General features: G+C 42.0%; 1 protein-coding gene across 1 annotated transcript in view; it reads left to right on the forward strand.

Annotated features, from left to right (window-relative positions):
• The window catches only part of LOC309628281 (stearoyl-CoA desaturase 5), a 158,778-nt gene that overhangs the window by 128,823 nt on the left and 4,580 nt on the right, over positions 1–25,375 (forward strand). The window contains exon 4 of the mRNA XM_082391185.1: positions 24,475–24,707. Within this exon, the coding sequence (XP_082247311.1) occupies positions 24,475–24,707 (233 nt within the window). The remainder of the gene's footprint in view (positions 1–24,474; positions 24,708–25,375) is intronic.

Raw genomic sequence — 25,375 nt, forward strand, 5'->3', positions numbered from 1 at the left:
GGTGAGAAAGCAGCACATCGTTATGTGACTGCAGTAACTAACACTGCAAGACCGGAAGGAGACATTAAGAGTCTCAGAATCCCAGGCGGTGGGGAGGGAATTTCTGGATCCTGCAGGCCAAGTGTCTACAGGGAAAAAGGACTAGAAAGACCTTCTAGTCAGGGTGCTCAGGCAGAGGGAGATTTTTAGAACTGTGATGGCTGTATTTAATATGCATAATTTTTTTTCCTCTGTGCCCTTTGTGTTTTGCTCATTATTATCTGCATAACTACCAGGAAATGACAAGGGGGAAAAATCTAAGATTTAAACCCTTTAAATTTCGTATTGAAAGCTTGGGTGCCAAGCTGTATTGAATAATTAACATGGGGCCTGAGGTCCTTTTCTTCCAACTGTCATGAGCATCTAACGTGTCCCTCCTCCTCCATTATTGACGATAACTGTGGGCTGACACTCACTGCTTGGCACGTAAGTAGAAAAAACTTTTAGGTGATTCCCCTCTGGTCTTCATTCTGAATCATTTTGCTCTTGAAAAAACAAAATTCTTAGGCTCAATTGTCTTGTTTCAAGCTTACATCTAATCTGAGAATAACAACAATAGCTTCCAGTTGTTATTTTTTAAATTATCTCTATAACATTTTTTTTTTTTTAATTTATTTGGCTGTGCCGGGTCTTAGTTGCAGCACACGGGATCTTTAGTTGTAGCATGTGGGATCTAGTTCCCTACCAGGGATTGAACCCAGGCCCACTGCATTGGGAGAGTGGAGTCTTAACCACTGTACCGCCAGGGAAGTCCCTCTATAACATTCTTTAACATATTGATTTCAGTGTATTGAGTACCTACTATGCTCCAGACTCATTATCTGTGCGTGTAATTCATATCTCTTTACACGTGGTGGGGTCTGAAGCTCTGAGAAGTTGACTCAGTAACATTTTGAAAATGGCAAAGCTAGAATTTAGACAAACTCAGTCCTAATCCAAAGCACATGCTCTTTCCTCTAAACTCTGTTGTAATAATATTCACAGAGAATATTATCTTTCTTTCTCCTCCACTTCATCGTATTGCCTGCTTACTCTGCTCGTATGTTTTCTATTTATTGCAGTTCTGAGTTATTCAAAATAAGAAATTGTGTCTGTATGAGCCAGACTTGTCTCCTGCTTAAAACCTTTTCATGGCTTTCCCATGGGAAAAGTTACAGCTGTCATCTCCGTGACCGAGCCTGCTTCCTGTATCTCTTGGAACCTCCTGCCTTGTACTAGACTCTCCAGTCATGCTGTTCCCTCACACTTCAGGCTGTTCCCTGACACTGTGCCTTTTTTTTTTTTAATGTCACTATATATTTTTTTTTGAATTTTTGAATTTTGTTTATTTTTTTATACAGCAGGTTCTTATTAGTTATCCATTTTATACACATCAGTGTATACATGTCAATCCCAATCTCCCAATTCATCACACCATCCCCCTCCCACCCCCCGCCACTTTCCCCCCTTGGTATCCGTACGTTTGTTCTCTAAATCTGTGTCTCAATTTCTGCCCTGCAAACTGGTTCATCTGTACCATTTTTCTAGGTTCCACATATATGTGTTAATATACGATATTTGTTTTTCTTTTTCTGACTTACTTCACTCTGTATGACAGTCTCTAGATCTATCCACGTCTCTACAAATGAACCAATTTTGTTCCTTTTTATGGCTGAGTAATATTCCATTGTATATATGTACCACATCTTCTTTATCCACTCACTCGTCTGTTGATGGGCATTTAGGTTGCTTCCATGACCTGGCTATTGTAAATAGTGCTGCAGTGAACATTGGGGTGCATGTGTCTTTTTGAATCATGGTTTTCTCAGGGTATATGCCCAGTAGTGGGATTGCTGGGTCATATGGTAATTCTATTTTTAGTTTTTTAAGGAACCTCCATACTGTTCTCCATAGTGGCTGTATCAATTTACATTCCCACCAGCAGTGCAAGAGGGTTCCCTTTTCTCCACACTCTCTCCAGCATTTGTTGTTTGTAGATTTTCTGATGATACCCATTCTAACTGGTGTGAGGTGATAACTTATTGTAGTTTTGATTAGCATTTCTCTAATAATTAGTGATGTTGAGAAGCTTTTCTTGTGCTTCTTGGCCATCTGTATATCTTCTTTGGAGAAATGTCTATTTATGTCTTCTGCCCATTTTTGGTTTGGGTTGTTTCTTTTTTTAATATTGAGCTGCATGAGCTCTTTATATATTTTGGAGATTAATCCTTTGTCTGTTGATTCATTTGCAAATATTTTCTCCCATTCTGAGGGTTGCCTTTTCATCTTGTTTGTAGTTTCCTTTGCTTTGCAAAAGTTTTTAAGTTTCATTAGGTCCCATTTGTTTATTCTTGTTTTTATTTCCATTACTCTAGGAGGTGGATCATAAAAGATCTTGCTGTGATTTATGTCAAAGTGTGTTCTTCCTGTGTTTTCCTCTAAGAGTTTTATAGTGTCCAGTCTTACATTTAGGTCTCTAATCCATTTTATTTTTGTGTATGGTGTTAAGGAGTGTCCTAATTTCATTCTTTTACATGTAGCTGTCCAGTTTTCCCAGCACCACTTATTGAAGAGACTGTCTTTTCTCCACTGTATATCCTTGCCTCCTTTGTCATAGATTAGTTGACCATAGGTGCGTGGGTTTATCTCTGGGCTTTCTCTCCTGTTCCATTGATCTATATTTCTGTTTTTGTGCCAGTACCATATTGTCTTGATTACTGTAGCTTTGTAGTATAGTCTGAAGTCAGGGAGTCTGATTCCTCCAGCTCCGTATTTTTCCCTCAAGACTGCTTTGGCTATTCGAGGTGTTTTGTGTCTCCATACAGATTTTAAGATTTTTTGTTCTAGTTCTGTAACAAATGCCATTGGTAGTTTGATAGGGATTGCATTGAATCTGTAGATTGCTTTAGGTAGTATAGTCATTTTCACAGTATTGATTCTTCCAGTCCAAGAGCATGGTATGTATCTCTCCATCTGCTGGTATCATGTTTAATTTCTTTCATCAGTGTCTTATAGTTTTCTGCATACAGGTCTCCCTAGGTAGGTTTATTCCTAGGTATTTTATTCTTTTTGTTGCAGTGGTAAATGGGAATATTTCCTTAATTTCTCTTTCAGATTTTTTCATCATTAGTGTTTAGGAATGCAGGAGATTTCTGTGCATTAATTTTGTGTCCTGCAACCTTATCAAATTCATTGATTAGCTCTAGTAGTTTTCTGGTGACATCTTTAGGATTCTCTACGTATAGTATCATGTCATCTGTAAACAGTGACAGTTTTACTTCTTCTTTTCCAATTTGTATTCTTTTATTTCTTTTCTTCTGATTGCCATAGCTAGGACTTCCAAAACTATGTTGAATAATAGTGGCAAGAGTCGACATCCTTGTCTTGTTCCTGATCTTAGAGTAAATGCTTTCAGTTTTTCACCATTGAGAATGATGTGTGCTGTGGGTTTGTCATATATGGCCTTTATTATGTTGACATAGGTTCCCTCTATTCCCACTTTCTAGAGAGTTTTTATCATAAATGGGTGTTGAATTTTGTTGAAAGCTTTTTCTGCATCTATTGAAATGATCATATAGTTTTTCTTCTTCAGTTTGTTAATATGGTGTATCACATTGATTGATTTGCATATATTGAAGAATCCTTGCATCCCTGGGATAAATTCCACTTGATCATGGTTTATGATCCTTTTAATGTGTTGTTGGATTCTGTTTGCTAGTATTTTGTTGAGGATTTTTGCAACTATACTCATCAGTGATATTGGTCTGTAATTTTCTTTTTGTGTGGTATCTTTGTCTGGTTTTGGTATCAGGGTGATGGTGGCCTCATAAAATGAGCTTGAGAATGTTCCTTCCTCTGCAATTTTTTGGAAGAGTTTGAGAAGGATGGGTGTTAGCCCTTCTCTAAATGTTTGATAGAATGCATCTGTGAAGCCATCTGGTCCTGGACTTTTGTTTCTTGGAAGATTTTTAATCACAGTTTCAATTTCATTACTTGTGATGGGTCTGTTCATATTTTCTGTTTCTTCCTGGTTCAGTCTTGGAAGGTTATACCTTTCTAAGAATTTGTCCATTTCTTCCAGTTTGTCCATTTTATTAGCATAGAGTTGCCTCTAGTAGTCTCTTAGGATGCTTTGTATTTCTGCGGTGTCTGTTGTAACTTCTCCTTTTTCATTTCTAATTTTATTGATTTGAGCCCTCTCCCTCTTTTTCTTGATGAGTGTGGCTAATGGTTTATCAATTTTGTTTATCTTCTCAAAGAACCAGCTTTATAGTTTTATTGATCTTTGCTATTGTTTTCTTTGTTTCTATTTCATTTATTTCTGCTCTGATCTTTATGATTTCTTTCCTTCTGCTAACTTTGGGTTTTGTTTGTTCTTCTTTCTCTAGTTCCTTTAGGTGTAAGGTTAGATTGTTTACTTGAGATTTTTCTTGTTTCTTGAGGTAGGCTTGTATTGCTATAAACTTCCATCTTAGAACTGCTTTTGCTGCATCCCATAGGTTTTGGATCATCGTGTTTTCTTTGTAATTTGTCTCTAGGTATTTTTTGATTTCCTCTTTGATTTCTTCAGTGATCTCTTAGTTATTTAGTAACATATTGTTTAACTTCCATGTGTTTGTGTTTTTTATGGTTTTTTCCCCTGTAATTGATTTCTAATCTCATAGTGTTGTGGTCAGAAAAGATGCTTGATATGATTTCAATTTTCTTAAGTTTATTGAGGCTTGATTTGTGACCCAAGATGTTATCTATCCTGGAGACTGTTCCATGCATACTTGAGAAGAAAGTGTAATCTGCTGGTTTTGGATGGAATAGCCTATAAATATCAATTAAATCTATCTGGTCTATTGCATCATTTAAAGCTTCTGTTTCCTTATTTATTTTCATTTTGGATGATTTGTCCATTGGTGTAAGTGAGGTGTTAAAGTCCCCCACTATTATTGTGTTACTGTTGATTTCCCCTTTTATAGCTGTTAGCAGTTGCCTTATGTCTTGAGGTGCTCCTATGTTGGGTGCATATGTATTTATAATTGTTATATCTTCTTGGATTGATCCCTTGATCATTATGTAGGGTCCTTCCTTGTCTCTTGTAACATTCTTTATTTTAAAGTCTATTTTATCTGGTAAAATTTTATCTGAGTATTGCTATTCTAGCTTTCTTTTGATTTCCATTTGCATGGAATATCTTTTTCCATCACCTCACTTTCAGTCTGTATGTGTCCCTTGGTCTGAAGTGGGTCTCTTGTAAACAGCATATATATGGGTCTTGTTTTTGTATCCATTCAGCAAGCCTGTGTCTTTTGGTTGGAGCATTTAATCCATTCATGTTTAAGGTAATTATCGATATGTATATTCCTATGACCATTTTCTTAATTTTCTTGGGGTTGTTTTTGCAGGTCCTTTTCTTCTCTTGTGTTTCCCACTTAGAGAAGTTCCTTTAGCATTTATTGTAGAGCTGGTTTGGTGGTGCTGAATTCTCTTAGCTTTTGCTTGTCTGTAAAGCTTTTGATTTCTCTGTCGAATCTGAATGAGATCCTTGCTGGGTAGAGTAATCTTGGTTGTAGTTTCTTCCCTTTCATCACTTTAAATATATAATGCCACTCCCTTCTGGGTAGAGTTTCTGCTGAGGAATCAGCTGTTAACCTTATGGGAGTTCCCTTGTATGTTATTTGTCATTTTTCCCTTGTTGCTTTCAATAATTTTTCTTTGTCTTTAGTTTTTGTCAGTTTGATTACTATGTGTCTCGGTGTGTTTCTCCTTGGGTTTATCCTGCCTGGGAGTCTCTGCACTTCCTGGACTTGGGTGGCTGTTTTCTTTCCCATGTTAGGGAAGTTTTCAACTATAATTTCTTCAAATATATTCTCAGGTTCTCTCTCTCTCTTCTCCTTCTGGGACCCCTATAATGTGAGTGTTGTTGGGTTCAATGTTGTCCCAGAGCTCTCTTAGGCTGTCTTCAACTCTTTTCATTCTTTTCTCTTTATTCTGTTCTATGGCAGTGAATTCCACCATTCTGTCTTCCAGGTCACTTATCCGTTCTTCTGCCTCAGTTATTCTACTATTGATTCCTTCTGGTGTAGTTTTCATTTCAGTTATTGTATTGTTCATCTCTGTTTGTTTGTTCTTTAATTCTTCTCGGTGTTTATTGTTTAATTCTTCTAGGTCTTCATTAAACATTTCTTTCATCTTCTTGAGCTTTGCCTCCATTCTTTTTCCGAGGTCCTGGATCATCTTCACTATCATTATTCTCAATTCTTTTTCTGGAAGGTTGCCTATCTCCACTTCATTTAGTTGTTTTTCTGGGGTTTTATCTTGTTCCTTCATCTGGTACATAGCCCTCTGCCTTTTCATCTTGTCTATCTTTCTGTGAATGTGGTTTTTGTCCCACAGGCTGCAGGATTGTAGTTCTTTTTGCTTCTGTTGTCTGTCCTCCTGTAGATGAGGCTATCTAAGAGGTTTGTGCAAGTTTCCTGATGGGAGGGACTGGTGGTGGGTAGAGCTGGCTGTTGCTCTGGTGGGCAGATCTCAGTAAAACTTTAATCCTCTTGTCTGCTGATGGGTGGGGCTGGGTTCCCTCCCTGTTGCTTGTTTGGCCTGAGGTGACCGAATATTGGAGCCTACCTGGCTCTTTGGTGGGGCTAATGGCAGACTCTGGGAGGGCTCACGCCAAGGAGCACTTCCCAGAGCTTCTGCTGCCATAGTCCTTGTTCTCACGGTGAGCCATATCCACCTCCAACCTCTGCAGGAGACCCTCCAACAGTAGCAGGTAGGTCTGGTTCAGTCTCCTTTGGGGTCACTGCTCCTTTCCCTGGGTCCTGATGTGCACACTACTTTGTGTGTGCCCTCCAAGAATGGAGTCTCTGTTTCCCCCAGTCCTGTCAAAGTCCTGCAATCAAGTCCCGCTAGCATTCAAAGTCTGATTCTCTAGGAATTCCTCCTCCCATTGCCGGACCCCCAGGTTGGGAAGCCTGATGTGGGGCTCAGAACCTTCACTCCAGTGGGTGGACTTCTGTAGTATAAGTGTTCTCCAGTCTGTGAGTCACCCACCCAGCAGTTATGGGATTTGATTTTATTGTGATTGCGCCCCTCCTACCATCTCATTGTGGCTTCTCCTTTGTCTTTGGATGTGGGGTATCTTTTTTGGTGTGTTCCAGTGTCTTCCTGTCAATGATTGTTCAGCAGTGAGTTGTGATTACGGTGGTCTCGCAAGAGGGAGTGAACACACGTCCTTCTACTCTGTCATCTTGAACAAATCTTGACACTGTGCCTTTGCTCCTGCTTTTTCTCTGGCTTAAATCTTTGCTACTCAAACTGTGGTTTCTGGGACCAGCAGCATCAATATCTCCTGGGAGCTTGTTAGAAATGCAGGATTAGAAATGCCCCATCCCTGGATCCCAAGTGATTTGGATGCACAGTGTTTGTTTGAGAAGCATAGACCTAGAATGTTCTTGTCTTGTCATGTTTTTCACCTCAACAACTCTTACTCATTCTTCAGAACTTACCTCCAGGGAGCTGAGGTCAGCAATTCAAGGTTCTTCTGGGTGGGAGGTCCCCAAGAATGTAAGTTTTATACGTAGCATCTAAGCTCTTACCTTTTCGGGGGTCTATGAGGTTCCCCCCTTTCCAAGTGCACAGGGGTATGAGGCAGATTTTCTTCAGTGATGTCAACCAAAGCAATATATTGCAGCAGACTGATTGCAGAAGCAGATGTGTCAATCCAGCTGCCTCTATTAAGCCAGACATTAAAGAGATTTGCGATTATGCAAAATGAGGACATTCTTCACACCAAAACTTTTTTTCTGTTTTGGAAAATAGTTATTTTTCATCAAAATATGTTATTTATGTTAGCATGTAATAGGCTTATTATTGTTATTTTAATGAACTGATCAATGGAATATTTATTTTATGACATTAACAAATACATTTATATATTTTATATGTAATATTTTATATTATATGTAATTTTATATTGTGGACATATATTAATATTTAATATTTACTGAAGTAAGAAGACATTTCTCAGTTTTAATTTCCCTTATAGTAAATGTTAATAGATATAAACCACATAAACAAAAGTTCTTTGGAGTTCTCAATAATATTTTTAAAATGTAATAGGGTCCTGAGGCCAAAGTGTTGTCCTAGGGTAAGCTAAGTGCCCCTCCTCAGCAAGTCTTTAGAATAATGGGTTTATTTCCCTCTTTTGCTTATCATGTTATATTAAAATGGCCCACTTGTGTAGCTCTCTCATTTGACCATAAGCTCCTTGAGGACTGTGACTATGTCCTATTCATCCCTCTCTTTATTGAGACTAAAGAAACATCTAACATCCTCCCTAAATACTTTTGGAACTCAGGATTGTGTTTGCTCTCTGGTTTATAGAGTCCTGGACAACCTATAGCTGAGAACCAGCTTCAGGGGTGATGATTTCTGTATGATGCTCTAATGCTCAGTTGCTGAAGTAAGTGACCCATGGACACCACCACCAGCCCTGGTGGCACTCCACTCCCTCAAAGTATGATTCAGCAGCCTGGAGTCCCACCTCCCAGGGGGAGGTAGGGAAGTGCCATGAGCAGCACTGCCCATTCACACACAGCCTCATCACACCAGCAGTAATCTTCTCCAGTGCCCGTGGTGCCTCTGACCCTCAAAGGCACAGTGAGAGGACTACAAAAACATAGATGGTGCAACAGGAGACCCATTTGGCCATGTCTGCTGGGAACTGACTTTGGCCAACTCCAGTGTGAGAGGAGGAGGAAAGCGATGGGTCTTCCCTACAACAGAATCCCACATCAGACCAAATTCTACCACAATTAGGGACAAAAATAGCCATGCACCACATCTGTAAGCTTGATGAAGCCCTAACTCCTGCCCTTTTGGATACCCCAACAAGCCCCTTGCATGGAAGGCATGATGCAGTAGTATCACCTTCCTGTCAGAATCCAGCAACAGAATTCTGTCAGTGGCTGCACACAGGATGGAACAAAGCCTCAGGCGATGCCACTCGGAAGAATTTATCCTGCTGGGAGGTACCTGTATAGTATTTCTAGCCAATCCACATATTTCGACCACTTATTTTACCAGTGAAAATTTATTTCCCTTATCCTAATTACAAACTCTTTAGGGCTGCTTGGAGATAAAAATAACTGAAGCCTGTAACAGACCTCTGATTTATGAACTATTAGAATTTGTCAAACGCTAACTAAGCATGCCTGAAGAGTGGATTCCTGATGAGGGTACTTCAGATGTTAATGAACTGCCCCTTGGGTGAAGAAGAAAACACACACACACACACACACACACATGCACCCCTATCTCACACTGTTTATGCTGAAGTATCTTCAAGTAAATCACAGACAGCATAACAATATCATTAAGTTCAAATACACATAGTGTAGTGAAAATTAAATATGGTAGAGTCTCACTTATCTGAAACTCAGAGATCCCATCATTTCATATAACTGGAATAAAGTCAAGAACCTGTGAATAAACAAAGAGAATCATCATGGTAGATGCTCAGTGCCAGATTCACCTTATTCCATGGAATCCTCTAACCTCCAAAGTGCATGTTCCCCCCTCTACCTCTATAGAGAGAGATCTTTGAATAAATGTCACTCTCCTAATAATTCTGCATTTTTAGTCTCAGCCCAGAGGCCCCCCTTCAGCTTTCACTCAGAGCCTGTGTGTGCTTCATCTGCACACAAATTCAAGTTCAGCTCTCTAGGTAGTATAGTCATTTTCACAATATTGATTCTTCCAATCCAAGAACATGGTATATTTCTCCATCTGTTCATGTCATCTTTGATTTCTTTCATCAGTGTTTTATAGTTTTCTAAGTACAAGTCTTTTGCCTTCTTAGGTAGGTTTATTCCTTGGTATTTTATTGTTTTTGTTGCGATGGTAAATGGGATTGTTTCCTTAATTTCTCTTTCTGATTTTTCGTTGTTGGTGTATAGGAATGCCAGAGATTTCTGTGCATTAATTTTGTATCCTGCAACCTTACCAAATTCACTGATTAGTTCTAGTAGTTATCTGGTGGCATCTTTAGGATATTCTATGTATAGTATCATGTCATCTGAAAACAGTGACAGTTTTACTTCTTCTCTTCCAATTTGTATTCATTTTATTTGTTTTTCTTCTCTGATTGCCACGGCTAGGACTTCCAAAACTATGTTGAATAAGAGTGGTGAGAGTGGGCAACATTGTCTTGTTCCTGATCTTAGTGGAAATGGTTTCAGTTTTTCACCATTGAGTATGATATTTGCTGTGGGTTTGTCATATATGGCCTTTATTATAGATTCAATGCAATCCCTACCAAACTACCAATGGCATTCTTCACAGAATTAGAACAAAAAATCTTACAATTCGTATGGAAACACAAAAGACCCCGAATAGCCAAAGCAATCTTGAGAAAGAAAAATGAAGTTGGAGAAATCAGGCTCCCTGACTTCAAACTATACCACAAAGCTACAGTAATCAAGACAGTATGGTACTGGCACAAAACCAGAAATATAGATCAATGGTACAGGATAGAATGCCCAGAGATAAACCCACGCACATATGGGCACCTAATTTATGACAAAGGAGGCAAGAACATACAATGGAGAAAAGACAGTCTCTTCAATAAGTGGTGCTGGGAAAACTGGACAGGTACATGTAAAAGAAGGGAATTAGAACACTCCCTAACACCATACACAAAAATAAACTCAAAATGGATTAAAGACTTAAATGTAAGACCTGACACTGTAAAACTTTTAGAGGAAAACATAGGAAGAACACTCTTTGACATAAACCACAGCAAGATCTTTTTTGACCCACCTCCGATAATAACAGAAATAAAAACAAAAATAAACAAATGGGACTTAATTAAACTTAAAAGCTTTTGCACAACAAAGGAAACCATAAACAAGGCAAAAAGACAACCCTCAAAATGGGAGAAAATATTTGCAAATGAAGCAACTGACAAAGGATTAATCTCTAAAATATACAAACAGCTCATGGAGCTCAATATCAAAAAAAACAAGCAACCCAATTAAAAAGCGGGAGGAAGACCTAAATAGACATTTCACCAAAGAAGACATACAGATGGCCAAGAGGCACATGAAAAGATGTTCAACATCACTAATTATTAGAGAAATGCAAATCAAAACTACAATGAGGTATCACCTCACACCAGTCAGAATGGCCATCACCAAAAAATCTACAGACAATAAATGCTGGAGAGGGTGTGGAGAAAAGGGAACCCTTTTGCACTGTTGGTGGGAACGTACATTGATACAGCCACTATGGAGCCAGTATGGAGGTTCCTTAAAAAACTAAAAATAGAACTACCATATGACCCAGCAATCCCACTACTGGGCATATACCCTGAGAAAACCATAATTCAAAAGGACACATGTACCACAATGTTCATTGCAGCACTATTTACAATAGCCAGGCCATGGAAATAACCTAAATGTCCATCGATAGATGAATGGATAAAGAAGATGTGGCACATATATACAATGGAATATTACTCAGCCATAAAAAGGAATGAAATTGGATCATTTGTAGAGATGTGGATGGACCTAGAGTCTGTCATACAGCGTGAAGTAAGCCAGAAAGAGAAAAACAAATATCCTATTAACGCATATATGTGGAATCTAGAAAAATGGTACAGATTTGTAGGGCAGGAATAGAGATGTAGACATTGAGAATGGACATGTGGACACAGCGGGGGAAGGGGAGGGTGGGACGAATTGGGAAATTAAGTTTGACATAAATACACTACCATGTGTAAAAATAGATAGCTAGTGGGAACCTGCTGTATAGCACAGGGAGCTCAGCTCAGTGCTCTGTGATGACCTAGATCAGGGGGGTGGGGAAAGTGGGAGAGGGAGGTCCAAGTGGGAGGGGATATGGGGATATATGTATACATGTAGCTGATTCACTTCATTGTACAGCAGAAACTAACACAACATTGTAAAGCAATTTTACTCCAATAAAAAAAAATTAAAACACTAAAAAAAATCATTATAAAATAAAGAAAAAAAAAGTTCAGCTCTTTGGTTTTCAAACCCTTTGCAGATTATGAGGAACAAGTTAGAAGGAGACAGAGAAGCCACTGAAGGTGGGAAAACTAACAGAGGTGGCAGCTTATCAGTGTATCTGAAAATAAAGGTAGAATCAGCAAAATTTAATACGTAAACATAAGAAGTCAGTTCTTATAGTGACTGAGTCATATAGTGAATCACTTAGTCAAGACCAAGAGCTCGTCATACCTCAACAGACCCTGTGGGCCAAACAGAGTCTAAAGCTCACACTTATTTGTATCAGACACCCGTTAGGCCACATTGCAGACTGTCTGGACCTTCTCTGTCCTGGGGCTGTGGCCACTCGTTCTCTGCAGTTCTCTGCACTCCAACTGGTTTCAGGTAGGTTCATCCCGACAGCGCCCTCCTCACGCCTGCGCGTCCTGCCTTGGGGCGTCTCTGTTGGTGCTGGAGCCTGTGGCACCTCTCCGCACCCACGCTCACAATCCCGAAGTTTGTGTGTGGTAGTGGCGGGGATGCGGGCAATGCAGAGGGGAGCTGGTAGATGCACTCTTCCCTTCCTCCTCCCAGAGGCAATGTTCTGAGGCTCCATCACCCAAATGGCCTCTTGGAACATGGCCCCACCAGTGTGAGGGATCAAGCCGGGGCCAGCTCAGTAACACACTCTCCTATCGGCCCCCCGACCTTCCCTGCTTTCCACATTCTGTTTCCCGGGGACTCAGCCCTCTTTATAAAATAATATCGTAGAACCTTCTGCCTTAAGCCTTCCTTTCAAGAAACCCAGGCTAAGACCCTCATCACCATCATGGAAAGTCAAGTTATTTCCATAAACTCTAATTAAGAAGGACCAAAAATGGGTAATGATTTCCACATACTATTTATTTATTTGGCACACAGAAATTTCCATTGTTTTTAATGGGGTATAATTGACACATTATATTAGTTTCAGGTGTACAACATAATGGTTCAATATTTGTAAATATTACAAAATGATCACTGCAAAAAGTCCAGTTAACATGCATCACCATACATAGTTACAAATCTTTTTCTCGTGATGAGAACTTTGAAGATCCATTCTCCTAGGTACTCTCAAGTATGCAACACAGGTACACAACACAGTATTATTAACTATCGTCACCATTCGGTACATTACCTCCCCAGGACTTATTCATTTTGTAACTGGAAATGTGTACCTTTTGACCCCTTTCATGCAGAAATTTCCATTTTGATTCAATGAAATGTGTCCATCTTTTCCTTTGCCACATACAACTTAAAAGAAAGTTGGGGTAATTGAACATTTGTACTTTCAGCTTGCAGGAAAACTCAGCTGTCTAAAATGGTTGTCTTCTTGAGTCTTGACAGCACAGTTGTACTGAAGGGATGTTGAATAATGCAATAAGCACAGGTGAGAGGAGATTTATCAGGGTAGGCTTTCTGAAGGCAATCAGTCTTGAGCTGAGGTTTGAAGGCCTGGGGAGCTTTGGAAAGACAGTGCAGCTTGAATTTAAGAATGGAACCCATGGGCTACAAAGCATGCATTGTGCACAAGGGCCATTCCTCTTACATGCGAAATGAAGAAACCATGTTAGGTCAGCCTGTTCATTTTTGCCCTCAACAAAGAAAATGGTCAGCTTACCCGATCAATTCAGCTGCAGCAGTTCATATTGATTATGAAAGTCACCCAAATGACTCCACTGGCTCCTTTCCTGCACAGAGACTGGCTGCTGGTGAGTAGCTTATCATTGATAGAGTTTTGGAATTAAACTTGCTCCCTTGGGTAGGGGAGGAGGGTTGTAGTCTGTCACTTGGTGATTGTCCTTTCAGCACAGGATCCACATGTGAGCACACACACACACTGCTATCTACACATGCACACACTGCTATCTACTGTCACTAATTCTTTTAAAATTTTTACTGCTAAAAAAAGGGAGGACAATCTCATTTTAAAAAGGACCACTCCAGGGACTTCCCTGGTGGCAGAGTGGTTAAGAATCCGCCTGCCAATTCAGGAGACACAGGTTTGAGCCCTTGTTCGGGAAGATCCCACATGCCGCGAAGCAACTAAGCCCGTGAGCCACAACTACTGAACCTGAGCTCTAGAGCTCGCGAGCCACAACCACCGAGCCCACATGCTGCAACTACTGAAGCCTGTGTGCCTAGAGCCCATGCTCCGCAACAAGAGAAGCCACTGCAATGAGAAGCCCGCGCACTGTAACAAAGGGTAGCCCCCGCTTGCCACAACCAGAGAAAGCCCACGTGCAGCAACAAAGACCCAATGCAGACAAAAATAAATAAATAAATAAATTTATTTTAAAAAATAAAAATAAAAAGGACCACTCTTTAAAAAAAATAAAAGTACCACCCTTTAAATTGAATTAAATTTTTCTTACTTAAATCTTAGGCCAGATCCTAAAGGAAACAGAGAAAATCAAAGTTAAACAATAGCATCATCAAAGAAAAAAGTAGTTAGCTTACTAATATATTGGGTTTTCATTCCTTTGGGAATTGACTATCTCTTTGAGAATTTGATGAAAGCTACGGACTTTGAACCCCAGAAAAATGGGAATACACAAAAGAGTTTGCATACAACTTCATGGATCCCAGATTAGGGGAAATGGTTATGTTTTCTCCTGTGCTGCTCAGTTTATCTCAGATAGAGTCAAAGTGGAATGCAGTTTTAAGTGTGAAGTTTTAAGGGAGAAAGTGGACATGCAGTGACTTTGTTTAAAAATTATTTTGTAAATGACTGTAGTTGTTCATTTTAGTCATCCTATCCTGCATATCATCAGGAGTTAGTCTGTCGTTCCTATAACTTACTGAGAACGATTGATAACTAATCAGGAAGGGAGGGAGGAGAGTGGGAGGGAAGAAGGGCAGACAAAGAATCCTCAAGAGAGACCCAGAATGACATCCAGTCAAATCAACTTAAATTTCTGGAGAGGACTAGAGAAACTCTAAATATCAAACAATTACAAAGGTGAACTGATGCAATTGCTTCGGCCAAAGACAGATGGATGCTCATCGTGCAAGTCAACAATTCAGCTACTCACTGGGCACCTGCTGTGTTAACCAGCATCTTGTGTTCAAGGAACTACGAATGATGTGAATTAGATCAAGACAAATCCTGTCCTCAAAGAACTTGTCCTCTGCATATTATGATGGAATCAAAGCTTTGAAATGGGAAAAGTCCTTTTAACCTTCCTCACATGGTCTTAGCAATCAATATATGCCTGGGCATTTTTCTTCAAGCACTTCATTGTTAATGAGGTAGGAATAATGCTCTTTTCTGCTAAAATTCTGAAATGATTATGTTTATCTTTTGAACCACTGCCTAGTGAATTCATGCAAGCTGTTTGTACAAAGACAAATTAAATTCAAGTAGATGGATGCAGCTAACCTCCACATTCAGACCTCAAAAGCAAATCAAGCTGAAGTCGGAGAGAAAATAAAAATATGTCTTTTTTTCCCACGCATTGCAAGTTTCGGAAGGAGATGCTTTCATGGAGCAGCCGTTTGCCATCTCTGGTTCCTCCGTGGAAGGAATTATCCAGAAGATGAGGATTATGCATCTAGATAGTCTAATTAAAGATTTTCTTCTACAGGAATGCTTATCATGAAGTAGCACAGGGGAAGTGATGTCAAGACTAATTGAGGGTCAAAGACAAATCTGGAGTGATTAAGATTTTCTGAGAATACTTCAAATGTGGCCATCATGAACACTTTCACTTAAAGACACTGAAGCACCGGAGAGGCAGACTCAAGGACACAGCCGCAAAGCCTATTTTCAACTTAAACAATTCAAAGAGTCTGGAAGATTTTCTGAAAAACTCCAAAGAGCTTCCCTATCAGCGGGCTTCCATCTTCAGATCTGCATCCAAACGAATCACATATTCCACCTCCTTGTGGGTGATAACAGAGGAGACAAAAGAAGGAGAGAATGGTCCATGCATTTACAAGCTGCCAGGGCGGATCATCTGTCCTCTAAATTAATGTTTATGGTAAGCACCCAGATAATTTTGGCTGGTCCCCTACAAGATGCAAAAACTGTAGGGAAGATGAATTTCTGGCTCGACTGTAAGTGAAATCACAAAGCCAAACATATTTAATCAAGATGCTAGTGACAGCTCATTGCTCATAATTACGATACATTTGTGGACTATAATTTCCCTCTCACCCATTGTGTTTGCTTCTTTTCACACTTCCTGAGGCTGGCCCTGCTTGGAAGTCGGCAGGTCATTTCCCCTTCCTTCATGCTCTAATAGATTTCACTCTCAAGATCTCACACACCAGCAGCTCCGGACTGCTGTGCTTAGGGTTAGTCAAGCAACAGGAAATGCTTGCAGACAGAGAACAGCAATTTCTTTTTCATCTAAAGAAAAATGAGAGTTTTAATATGCTTATCACACCCAGATTTGAAATATATATATGTATGAAATCCCAAATTCTTTCTTCTCCATAGAACAAACTTTTGGTCTCAAGCCTGTCTTTAATGTTTCATGTGATCCAGTTTATTGGAATAAGCATATTCTTCAAAGCATTGAAAGGTTAGGGCCCATGTCACTATCTGTGTCCTCTAATCAAAGCTTACTTGGATGGGGGCGTGGTGTGATGGCATTTGATTGTGTGAAAATGGACTTCTTATCTTCAGCTAAATGCTGAAAACCATCTTCCCACTGTGGTATTGGTATCATGAGGAATTGTGAGGTGGGAATTGAAAGGTTTCCAACACCCTATTCTTATAAGCTGTCACCTTAAAGCTCTAGGAAACTGCTCCAGAGTTACCTGTAAGGTGAGCTTGAGTGCTTTGGCTTTTGTGATTTTGGCTTAAACATGTGGATCTCTGGTTTCAAATCTGTAAAGGAGAGCTACTCTTCCTTGGGTCGTTCTCAGGTTCATACCACCCCTTCTCTCTTTCTTTACCTCTTTCTTTTTCTTTCTCTCTTGATGATTTTAGGAGGCTTCTTCTATCTCCTATCTTTCCTATCAGATAACTCCCATCTGAGTGTTCACAGAAAGGAAGAAGCCACTCACATTCCAAACCAGGACCAAACCTGTTAGACTGGCTGTTAACCTTAAATACTGCCAAAAAATTTACCATATTTGGCAGCTCAGAGAATAACCTAGCAGCTCATGCTCAGAAATCATTCATTTAAACCGGATGTAGGTAGCCTCACAGTGAAACCTGTTGGAAGCTGGGGGTTGGGTCCCAATGAGCACGAATGTCTTTCTTCGAGGTGTTGACTTTTATATACACAATTAAAAGCAGGTGGAACGTTTATTGTGCAGTTTGTGAGGTTTTTGTTTGTTTGTTTGTTTGTTTTGGGAAACCTTGGCATCTTATCTCTCATACTCTGAGCCCTACTGAAGTCACTGTAGTGTTTTTATTTTCCTGAGAAGCTGAGAACTCATCATTGACTAACCAGAGGATCATTCATGTAATCATTCCACAAATATTTAGGAGTGCCTGCTATGTGCGAGTCTCTGCGCTAGACTCTGAAGAGTCTGGCTTTCTGCTGGACTCTGCAGGCCCAGCAGTAGATCCACGTGGCAAGACAGGTTACCCAGAAGCTGCCTCCGAGATGGATGTTACATTGTAGAAAGTTTCCTGGAGAGTACTGGAAGGGTCACTGGGGTCAACACCTGTGGAAGAAGGGACCAAAACAGGATTGAGCAAGGGAAGAAGCTGAGCCTTGACTGATCTCAGTGGGGGCTTCAGCCAATCCTGTAGGGGCTCTGAAGTGGAGATGACTCTTCAGAGTCATGGTGAGTTGGGGCAATGGGACCCGGCCTGGGTAATGGACTACTGCCCTTATAGGTCAGTCACTGGATGAGGTTGTTGGGAGAGGACGTGACCTAGGGCAAGGCAGAGGCAGCACTACCATCCACTGGGAGATGAAGCCCTCTGATCCTGAGAGGAGATCTGGATGGCACATCACAGTGTCTACTATATTATACTAGAAGGCTTTCAGCTACCCCACAGGAGATCTTGACCCACCTGGTTTGTCTCAGACTAAGACCTCAGGGATAAAGCCACTCTAGGGTTGGTTAAGTTTGTGGCTCCACAGCGTATTCAAGAGCCTTTCCATCTCTCTGCTCTGTCAACCTAAGGGGTCTACTTTTTTCTGAGTCTTCTTCCTGTCACAGTCACGCATGGCTGGAGCAGGGCCAGGAGTCACTGTGAAAAAAGAGATGCCGTCTTTGCCTCTGAGCTCTTTCCGTTATCAAGGAAAATATTCCTTCATCTCTCTCTCTCTTTTTTTTATTGCCGTAAAATATACACAACATAGTATTTATCATTTTAACCACTCACAAGTGTACATTTCTGTGGCATTAAGTACATTCATAGTGTTGTATAACTATCACCACTATCTATACCCAAAACTTTTTCATCATTCCCCAAAAAACTCTATACCCATTAAGCAATAACGTCCCTCTTCCTTTCCCCTTCCTTCCAGTTCCTGGGACTTCTAGTCTACTTTCTCTTTCTATGAATTTGCCTATTCTAGGTTCCTCGTATGAGTGGAATCATAACAATAGTTGTCCTTCTGTGCCTGGTTTATTTCATTAAGCATGTTTTCAAGTTTCATCCATGTTGTAACGTATATCAAAAATGTGTTCCTTTTTATGGATAGACAGCATTTTGTTTATCCATTCATCTATTAATGGACCCTTGGGTTGTTTCCACATTTCGCCAATTGTGAATAATGTTTCTGTGAACATTGGTGCGCTAATACCTGTTCAAGTCCCTGCCTTCCAACCGTCTGAATAGTTACATAGGAGTGGAATTGCTGGATGTTTCACCTTCTGAGAAACTGCTTTATGCAGCAGCTGCGCCACTTTACGTTCCCACCAATGATGCTAAGGCTTCCGATTTCCCTACATCTTCACTAACACTTGTTATCTCCCTTTCAAAAAATTGTAGCCATCCTTTCCCTCATATCTTATTGGCCACTACTGGCCAATTCCCAAATTTATTATTGGCAAAGTGAATGAGATCAACATTGACTGCCTGAAACCAATCAGGACCCATGTCCCCAAAGGACATGGCCGCAGGGAGGACAGTTGGGTATCTGAACAATATCAGGGCATTTCAGCAAGAGAGAAAGGGTGGGGTGGATTATAGGGAGGCCATGATCAATGTTTGTAATAGAGAGGCTTTAAAAATATCAGTGCCCAGGCCACAAATTCGGATTCAGTTGGATTCTGTTGGTCTACAGTGGGTTCCCAACATCAGTCATTTTTAAATGTTCACCCAGTTGATTCTAACGTGCAGTTAGGGTTGAGGCCACTGATCTAGCAGGTGAGACTGCCCGCTAAGCCAGCAAGTATTTATGAATACTGAGAGTTGAGAAGTACAACATGCTGAGGCACCTTGCCTGGTCCAAGGGGACCATGGAAATTCCCCAAGAGGGAAGAACGTTTAGACTGATAACTGAAAAAGTCAAGTCAGCCAGGCTGGGGGAAGAGTGTCATAGATACAGGGACAGAAAGAAGGTGGTTCCCAAGGAATGGGAAGAAGCTCAGTCTAGCTGGAGTGGACAACGTGTCTATTTCTGACCTTGAGGAGACAGTATTTTTACTTAAAGATGTGCAATTCATGAGGCAACAGCTAGATTACACACTCCGACCCAGTTTACCTCTCCCCTATGATCTTCTCCTGGTAAGCTGAGTAAGTAGCAGGTTATACTTAGAGGGAGCAGACAATTAGGCTTAAGAACTGAATTTGAAGCCTGCCTATGTTCTGCACAACCAGTGTGGCCTTGGAGAAGTCTCATGACCTCTTTGGATCTCCGTAAATGTCCTACAAAGGTGAGGTTATAAAAAGTGTCTCATAGGACTATTGTGGAATTCAAACGAGAAAAAATATATATGTGAGTGGCATGCATTCATATACTGATGCATTCCAAATATCTCTCCCCATCAAACCTATCTCTAGATAACTTCTGAACTCCAGACCTGTCTGTCGAGCTGCCCATTTGACATTGCCCCTTGAATGTCTAATGGGCATCTGCCACTTGACATGTCTAAGACTGAACTCCTCCATCTTTCCCCATATCAGCTAATGGCATCTCCATCCTTGGTGTCACCCTTGACTCCTTTCTCTCCAACATCCAGTCTGTTAACAAGTCCTGTCACTCTACTTTCAAAATATATCCAGAATTTGACTGTTTCTCACACCTGCCACCACTATCCGGGTTCAAGCCAACACCCTCTCTTGCCTAGGCTTTGTAGCAGCCTCCTAATTGCCTCCTGGCTTCTGCCTTCCCCTGCAGTCCCTTCTCAACACAACACTCAGAATGATAAGTCCAATCACACCACTCCTTTAATCAAAACCTGACCAGGGCTCCATCTCAAAGTAAAGGGTGAAACCCTTATGATGACCTACAAGCCCTTCCATGATGTGGTCCACCATTATTCTCTTGTCTCCTACAGTTCTTCCCTTTGTTCATCTGCTCCAGCCCCAATGCTCCTGCTCTTCCCAGAATGTGCCAGGAATATTCCTGCCTCAGGGCCTTTGCACTTGTGGTTTCCTCTGCCTGGAATCCTCTGTCCTATTTAGCCACATGGCTAACTTCTCACTTCCGTCAAGTCTTTACTCAAAAGCTACAGTGTCAGGAAGTCCTTCCCTAGACACCCTATTTAAAATTTCAACACCTGCCCTTGATGTCATATTCTCCTTCTTTGCTTTATTTTTTTCTTTAGTATTTACCACTAGCATGCTCTATATTTTATTTATTTATATTGTTTATTAGCTTTCTTTCCTACCAGAATATATATATGCATATGAGGATATATATATATAAAATCTCCCTACCAAAATACCCCTGCTCCCCAAGAGCAGGGATTTTTGTTTGTTTTTTACACTTTATATCTCCAATGCTAGGACAGTACCTGGCACATAGTAGGCACTCAATAAATTTGTCAGTACCGCATTTTACAAAAGAGAAACCTGAGGTTCACTGTGATTAAATAATTTACTCAAGATCACACAGAAAGACAGTGGCAGAGTTGGGTAGTTAACTGTTCTATGATGCTTTACAACATAAGAAGCCCATTTAGCAAAAAAAAAGCGATATCAGTGGCCCTTCTCCAGTCTTCCTCCCTACCACCAGCTAAAGAAAGAAAATATTTCAATGAGGAAGGATTAGGGGTGGAGACTTTGTGGTGTTGCCCTGTGGCCCCTTGGCTAGGGCGCCCAGATTTGAGTGTTCTTAAGCAAAGAAGCAGGGGAGCAATCTCAGCCCTTGTTCTGAGGCAAGAAGGCCAGTGACTGTAATTAAATGAAGGCCAGGGGGAAGGGGTCCTCAGCTGCACAGGAAGATACGCTGAGTCCATTTGAAATGGTTGGGGAGATTTTTTTTACACGGTTATCAGCATCAAGCCCTGTCTCACTGGCAATCCCACCCAGACTCACTGTGCCCCCTAAAAATTCCCTCCTCTTCCATCCATTGCATTGAACACACAAAGAGAAACCCTAGCAGAATACAGGCCGAGCAGCCAGAGAGCAACCCTATAGTTAGATCTGCTAAAGCTTTGTTGGAATGAGGGCAGTGATTTTTAAAGAGCCTCTTGTTTTGAGGAAGAGAGAATTTGGTGGGACAGTGGTTGTGTTAGCAGGCAAGGCCTTTTTCTCCTCCCACTTGGGAAGCCCCATTGCTGGCCGTCTCCCTCCACGGGGACCCAGCCCCCTCTGGGAAGTGGAGCTTCTAGAACCAGAGCCCAGGCAGGCAGAAGGCTTCCCTAACAGCTCAGAAGGAGGAAGCAGCGGCAGGGCATGGGTGGAAGCCGAAGCCTGCAGGCTGCAGTCAAACCAGAGACGGCGGTTTCCGTAGGGTCGGGGCAGAGCAGAGTCAGAGCAAAGGCCCGGGGGAACCATGGCCCCTCTGGGCCACAGCATCCTCATTGCCAGAGTGTGTCCATCCTGAGTCTGCGGTGAAGAGTAAGTGAGAGACAGCCTGTGGCGTGCTTAGCCCGGCATCCAGCACCGAGCTAGCTGTCAGTACGTGATTTCTGTCTCCTTTCCAGGGGCAAAATGAGGACTAGGAGCTCCGAGCAGGACTAGGAGAGGCTCTTTGCAAAGGTACTGGGTTGCAACCCAGAGAGTGGAGGAAGAGGAGGAACCACTTAAGTTGCAGAATGCCTCTGTGGGCAGCGTTCAGCTGCCTCCTGTGCTCTGTAGAGGTGCCCTCGAGGAGCAGCCTTGGCAGGCCGTCGCCTCTGGGCGTCCCTTCAGAGCCTCTGCCTCTTCACAGGCACTCACACCAGTCCCCAGGGCCCTTGGTCAGGGCCCGTGTGCTTCACCCGGATCCCCTCTTCAGCTGATGCCCCCAAACCTGGCTGCTGTCCTTTCTAGGGGTTGCCCTTGCCCACATGTTCACCCAGCCCAGGAGGCACCCTGAGGCCGGTGGCGGATGATGAGGTGATACCTTACAATGTGGGACAGCTGTCTGTTGTCTTTGCCCCTCCAACCACACCCTCTCATCTGACCTCCCGGGCACCCTCCTTCCACTAAAATGCAGTCATATTGTATGCCGACGACTGGAAAATGGGTGCTGAGGGGTTAATATGTTGCCCAGTAAAAACAGTGATAATTATATGGGAACCAACCTTCACATGCAGCTAGCAATCTGCGAAACACACTTACATACACGATTTTACTTGCAAAGCAGAATAGCATGATAGTCTCCGAAGTGCTTCTGCCTGGATTTGAATCTTGGTCCTACTACTTATTAGTCTTGTGACCTTGGCCCATCTACATAACCTTTCCAGTGCTCAATTTCCGCATCTGTAAAACGAGGATATTAATGGTCCCTCCTCCTAAAGTTTTTGTTAGAATTAAATGAGCCAGTACATGGACAGGTTTTGGAATAGCCATGACACATAGTAAGCACATAGTATGCATTAGTTATTAGTATTTGATCCTCACAAGAACCCCAGGAGGTATTATAATTACTGCCTGTGTTGGACACCTATCATGCCCACCTCGTATTCTCAGCCCACCTTTTCACTCCAGCTGTTCCTGCAGCCACCTGGTGGCACAGGTGTAACCCAATGGCACCTTGCTCGGCTCTACTGCTTATTTCTTACTTCCTGCCCTGGCTTCTCTGCCACCATCACCTGAGATGCCCGTGGACCACACTCAGCCATTCTGACCCAAGCAAACTTGGAAGTGCGAGAGAGCGGACATCCCATGGGGACCCTTTGACCAAGGAAGAGTTGGAGCCAACGGGAAAACAGTGCCTTCTTTCATTCCTTGAGAGAATAATTCTGAGGTATAATGTGTCCCATCAAGGTCCAAGTTCAGTTGCCTGTAGCAGTGGGCACCCCCATCTTGACTTCCCCTCCTTTCATTTCCTGCTTCCCAGCTGCCTATTCCTCTTACTTGAGCTCACTTTCCCAGATAAACTACCCACGTGCAAGCCCTTGCCTCACGCTCTTCTTTGGGGAACCATCTAGCTGTGAACAAGAGGAGAGTGAAAGAATAAAAAGAGGTTTGTTTTGCATCCAGAATCAGATCTGGACTCAAGGCCAAAGCTATCCATCTCCCAGGTCTCATTTCCTCATGCTGTGCCCCCTCCCCGTTCATACATGTGCATCTTAACAGACACCTTCCAGAAGCTTGGTCAGTTGAAGGCAGGTCAGGGAGGAATCAGCTATGAACGGGCAGCTTTGGACATTTTCATTTCAGAGCCCCTTTCCTGTCCCTACTTAGAGCTGGTCCTACACAGCTGGGGGTTTCACCTGACTGGGGCCTGGGGCAGAGACTGTGTCAAATTTGTCTTTGTACCACTAGTACTCAGGGCCTGGCCTACAGGAGGTGCTCAGGGAACGTTTGCTGGATGAACAGACCCAGCAATCCAACTACTGATGGTTTCTTTTTAATTTTTACTTTTTATGTGCCTGTGCCTGTTCCTGTACTTAGTTTATTTTTAGCCGGTTTGGAATGTAATCTCAGAGGGACAGAGAACGTTTTAGGGAAGGGGTTGTTCACCTTTTACCAAGCTAAGTTAGTACAGAATCACGTGCCTGAAAATTATTCAAGGAGTACAGAATATTTCTTGAAATTATTGAAAAAAACCTGATTGTCAGGTTGACTGACTGATGAAAGAAACAAAAGCTGTCAAACTGCGGCTTGGAGGACAAATGCAGCTTTAAGATGCATGGGTTTCATGATTTTATATTGAAATTCTGAAGTATGCTGCGGGTCCTTCCACTTCCTATAGCTTCTGCCTGCCCTAATTCTCAAATTTGTGTTACCTGCCTAGCCCTTGTAGGTATATGGGTTTGTGACCCCCATACAGAGCGACACACAACAGGGTACAAGAGCTGAAGGAGTTCAGCAGCACCCTTGCTGACTTTCCCTGTAGCTTGCTCACCTATCCCCGCCACCATCAACAGGTGCCCGATGATAGCACGACATCCTGCCTTCCAGGTACTACAAGATCACCGTGGTGCTTATGTGCTTCATGGTCCCCACGCTGGTGCCCTGGTGCATCTGGGGAGAGAGTCTATGGAATTCCTACTTCCTGGCCTCCATCCTCCGCTACACCATCTCACTCAATGTCACCTGGCTGGTCAACAGTGTCGCCCACATGTACGGAAACCGGCCCTATGACAAGAACATCAGCCCTCGGCAGAACCCGCTCGTCACCCTGGGTGCCATCGGTGAGTGTGTGGTGGGAGCCAGTGGGGGGAGTGGCAGCTCAGATCTTCTTGGCTTCTCAGTGGTTTTATGGAATCTGTAAAGAGAGGCAATGGAGTGGAGTAAACTGGAATGAACTCGGGCTTTGGCGTTAGAATCCAAGCCACTTACTCTCTGATTTACAGTTTTCTTACCTGTGAAATGGGAACAGGAATGCCTGCTTCATAGGGGTGTTATGAGAATTAACTAAGATACTATACGTAAACTGCTTAGTACAGTGCCTGGTACATAGTAGGTGATCAATCATTAGTAGTTATTTATTTTTACCATGGAAATTTCCCTAAGGAGGAGTAGCTGTTGATGTCTGTCTCAAACTGCCCTGACCGCTCTAGCCTCAGCTGTCCATCATTTGGCTGACCTTAAAAATAAATTAATTAATTAAAAGGCCTGCAAACAGAGGGATGGGGAGAAATGGGACCGTGGCGTCTCGTGGTCCCACAGAATGATTAAGAGCCAGGCTTGTGGAGTCCGACAGGTTTGGTTGAGTCTTGGTTCCTCCACCTACTCTCTGGGCAAGTTATCTAGCTCCTCCATACCGTGTGTTCTCATCTGTAAAGTGGGGATAATATATAGTAGCATTGACCTCCGCCTGGGGTTGCCGGAGGGTTAGGTGAGGTAATACATACTGTTT

This window comes from Balaenoptera borealis (assembly GCF_965194805.1).
Source record: "Balaenoptera borealis genome assembly, chromosome: 4".
In the NCBI taxonomy this organism is placed as follows: Eukaryota; Metazoa; Chordata; class Mammalia; order Artiodactyla; family Balaenopteridae; genus Balaenoptera; species Balaenoptera borealis.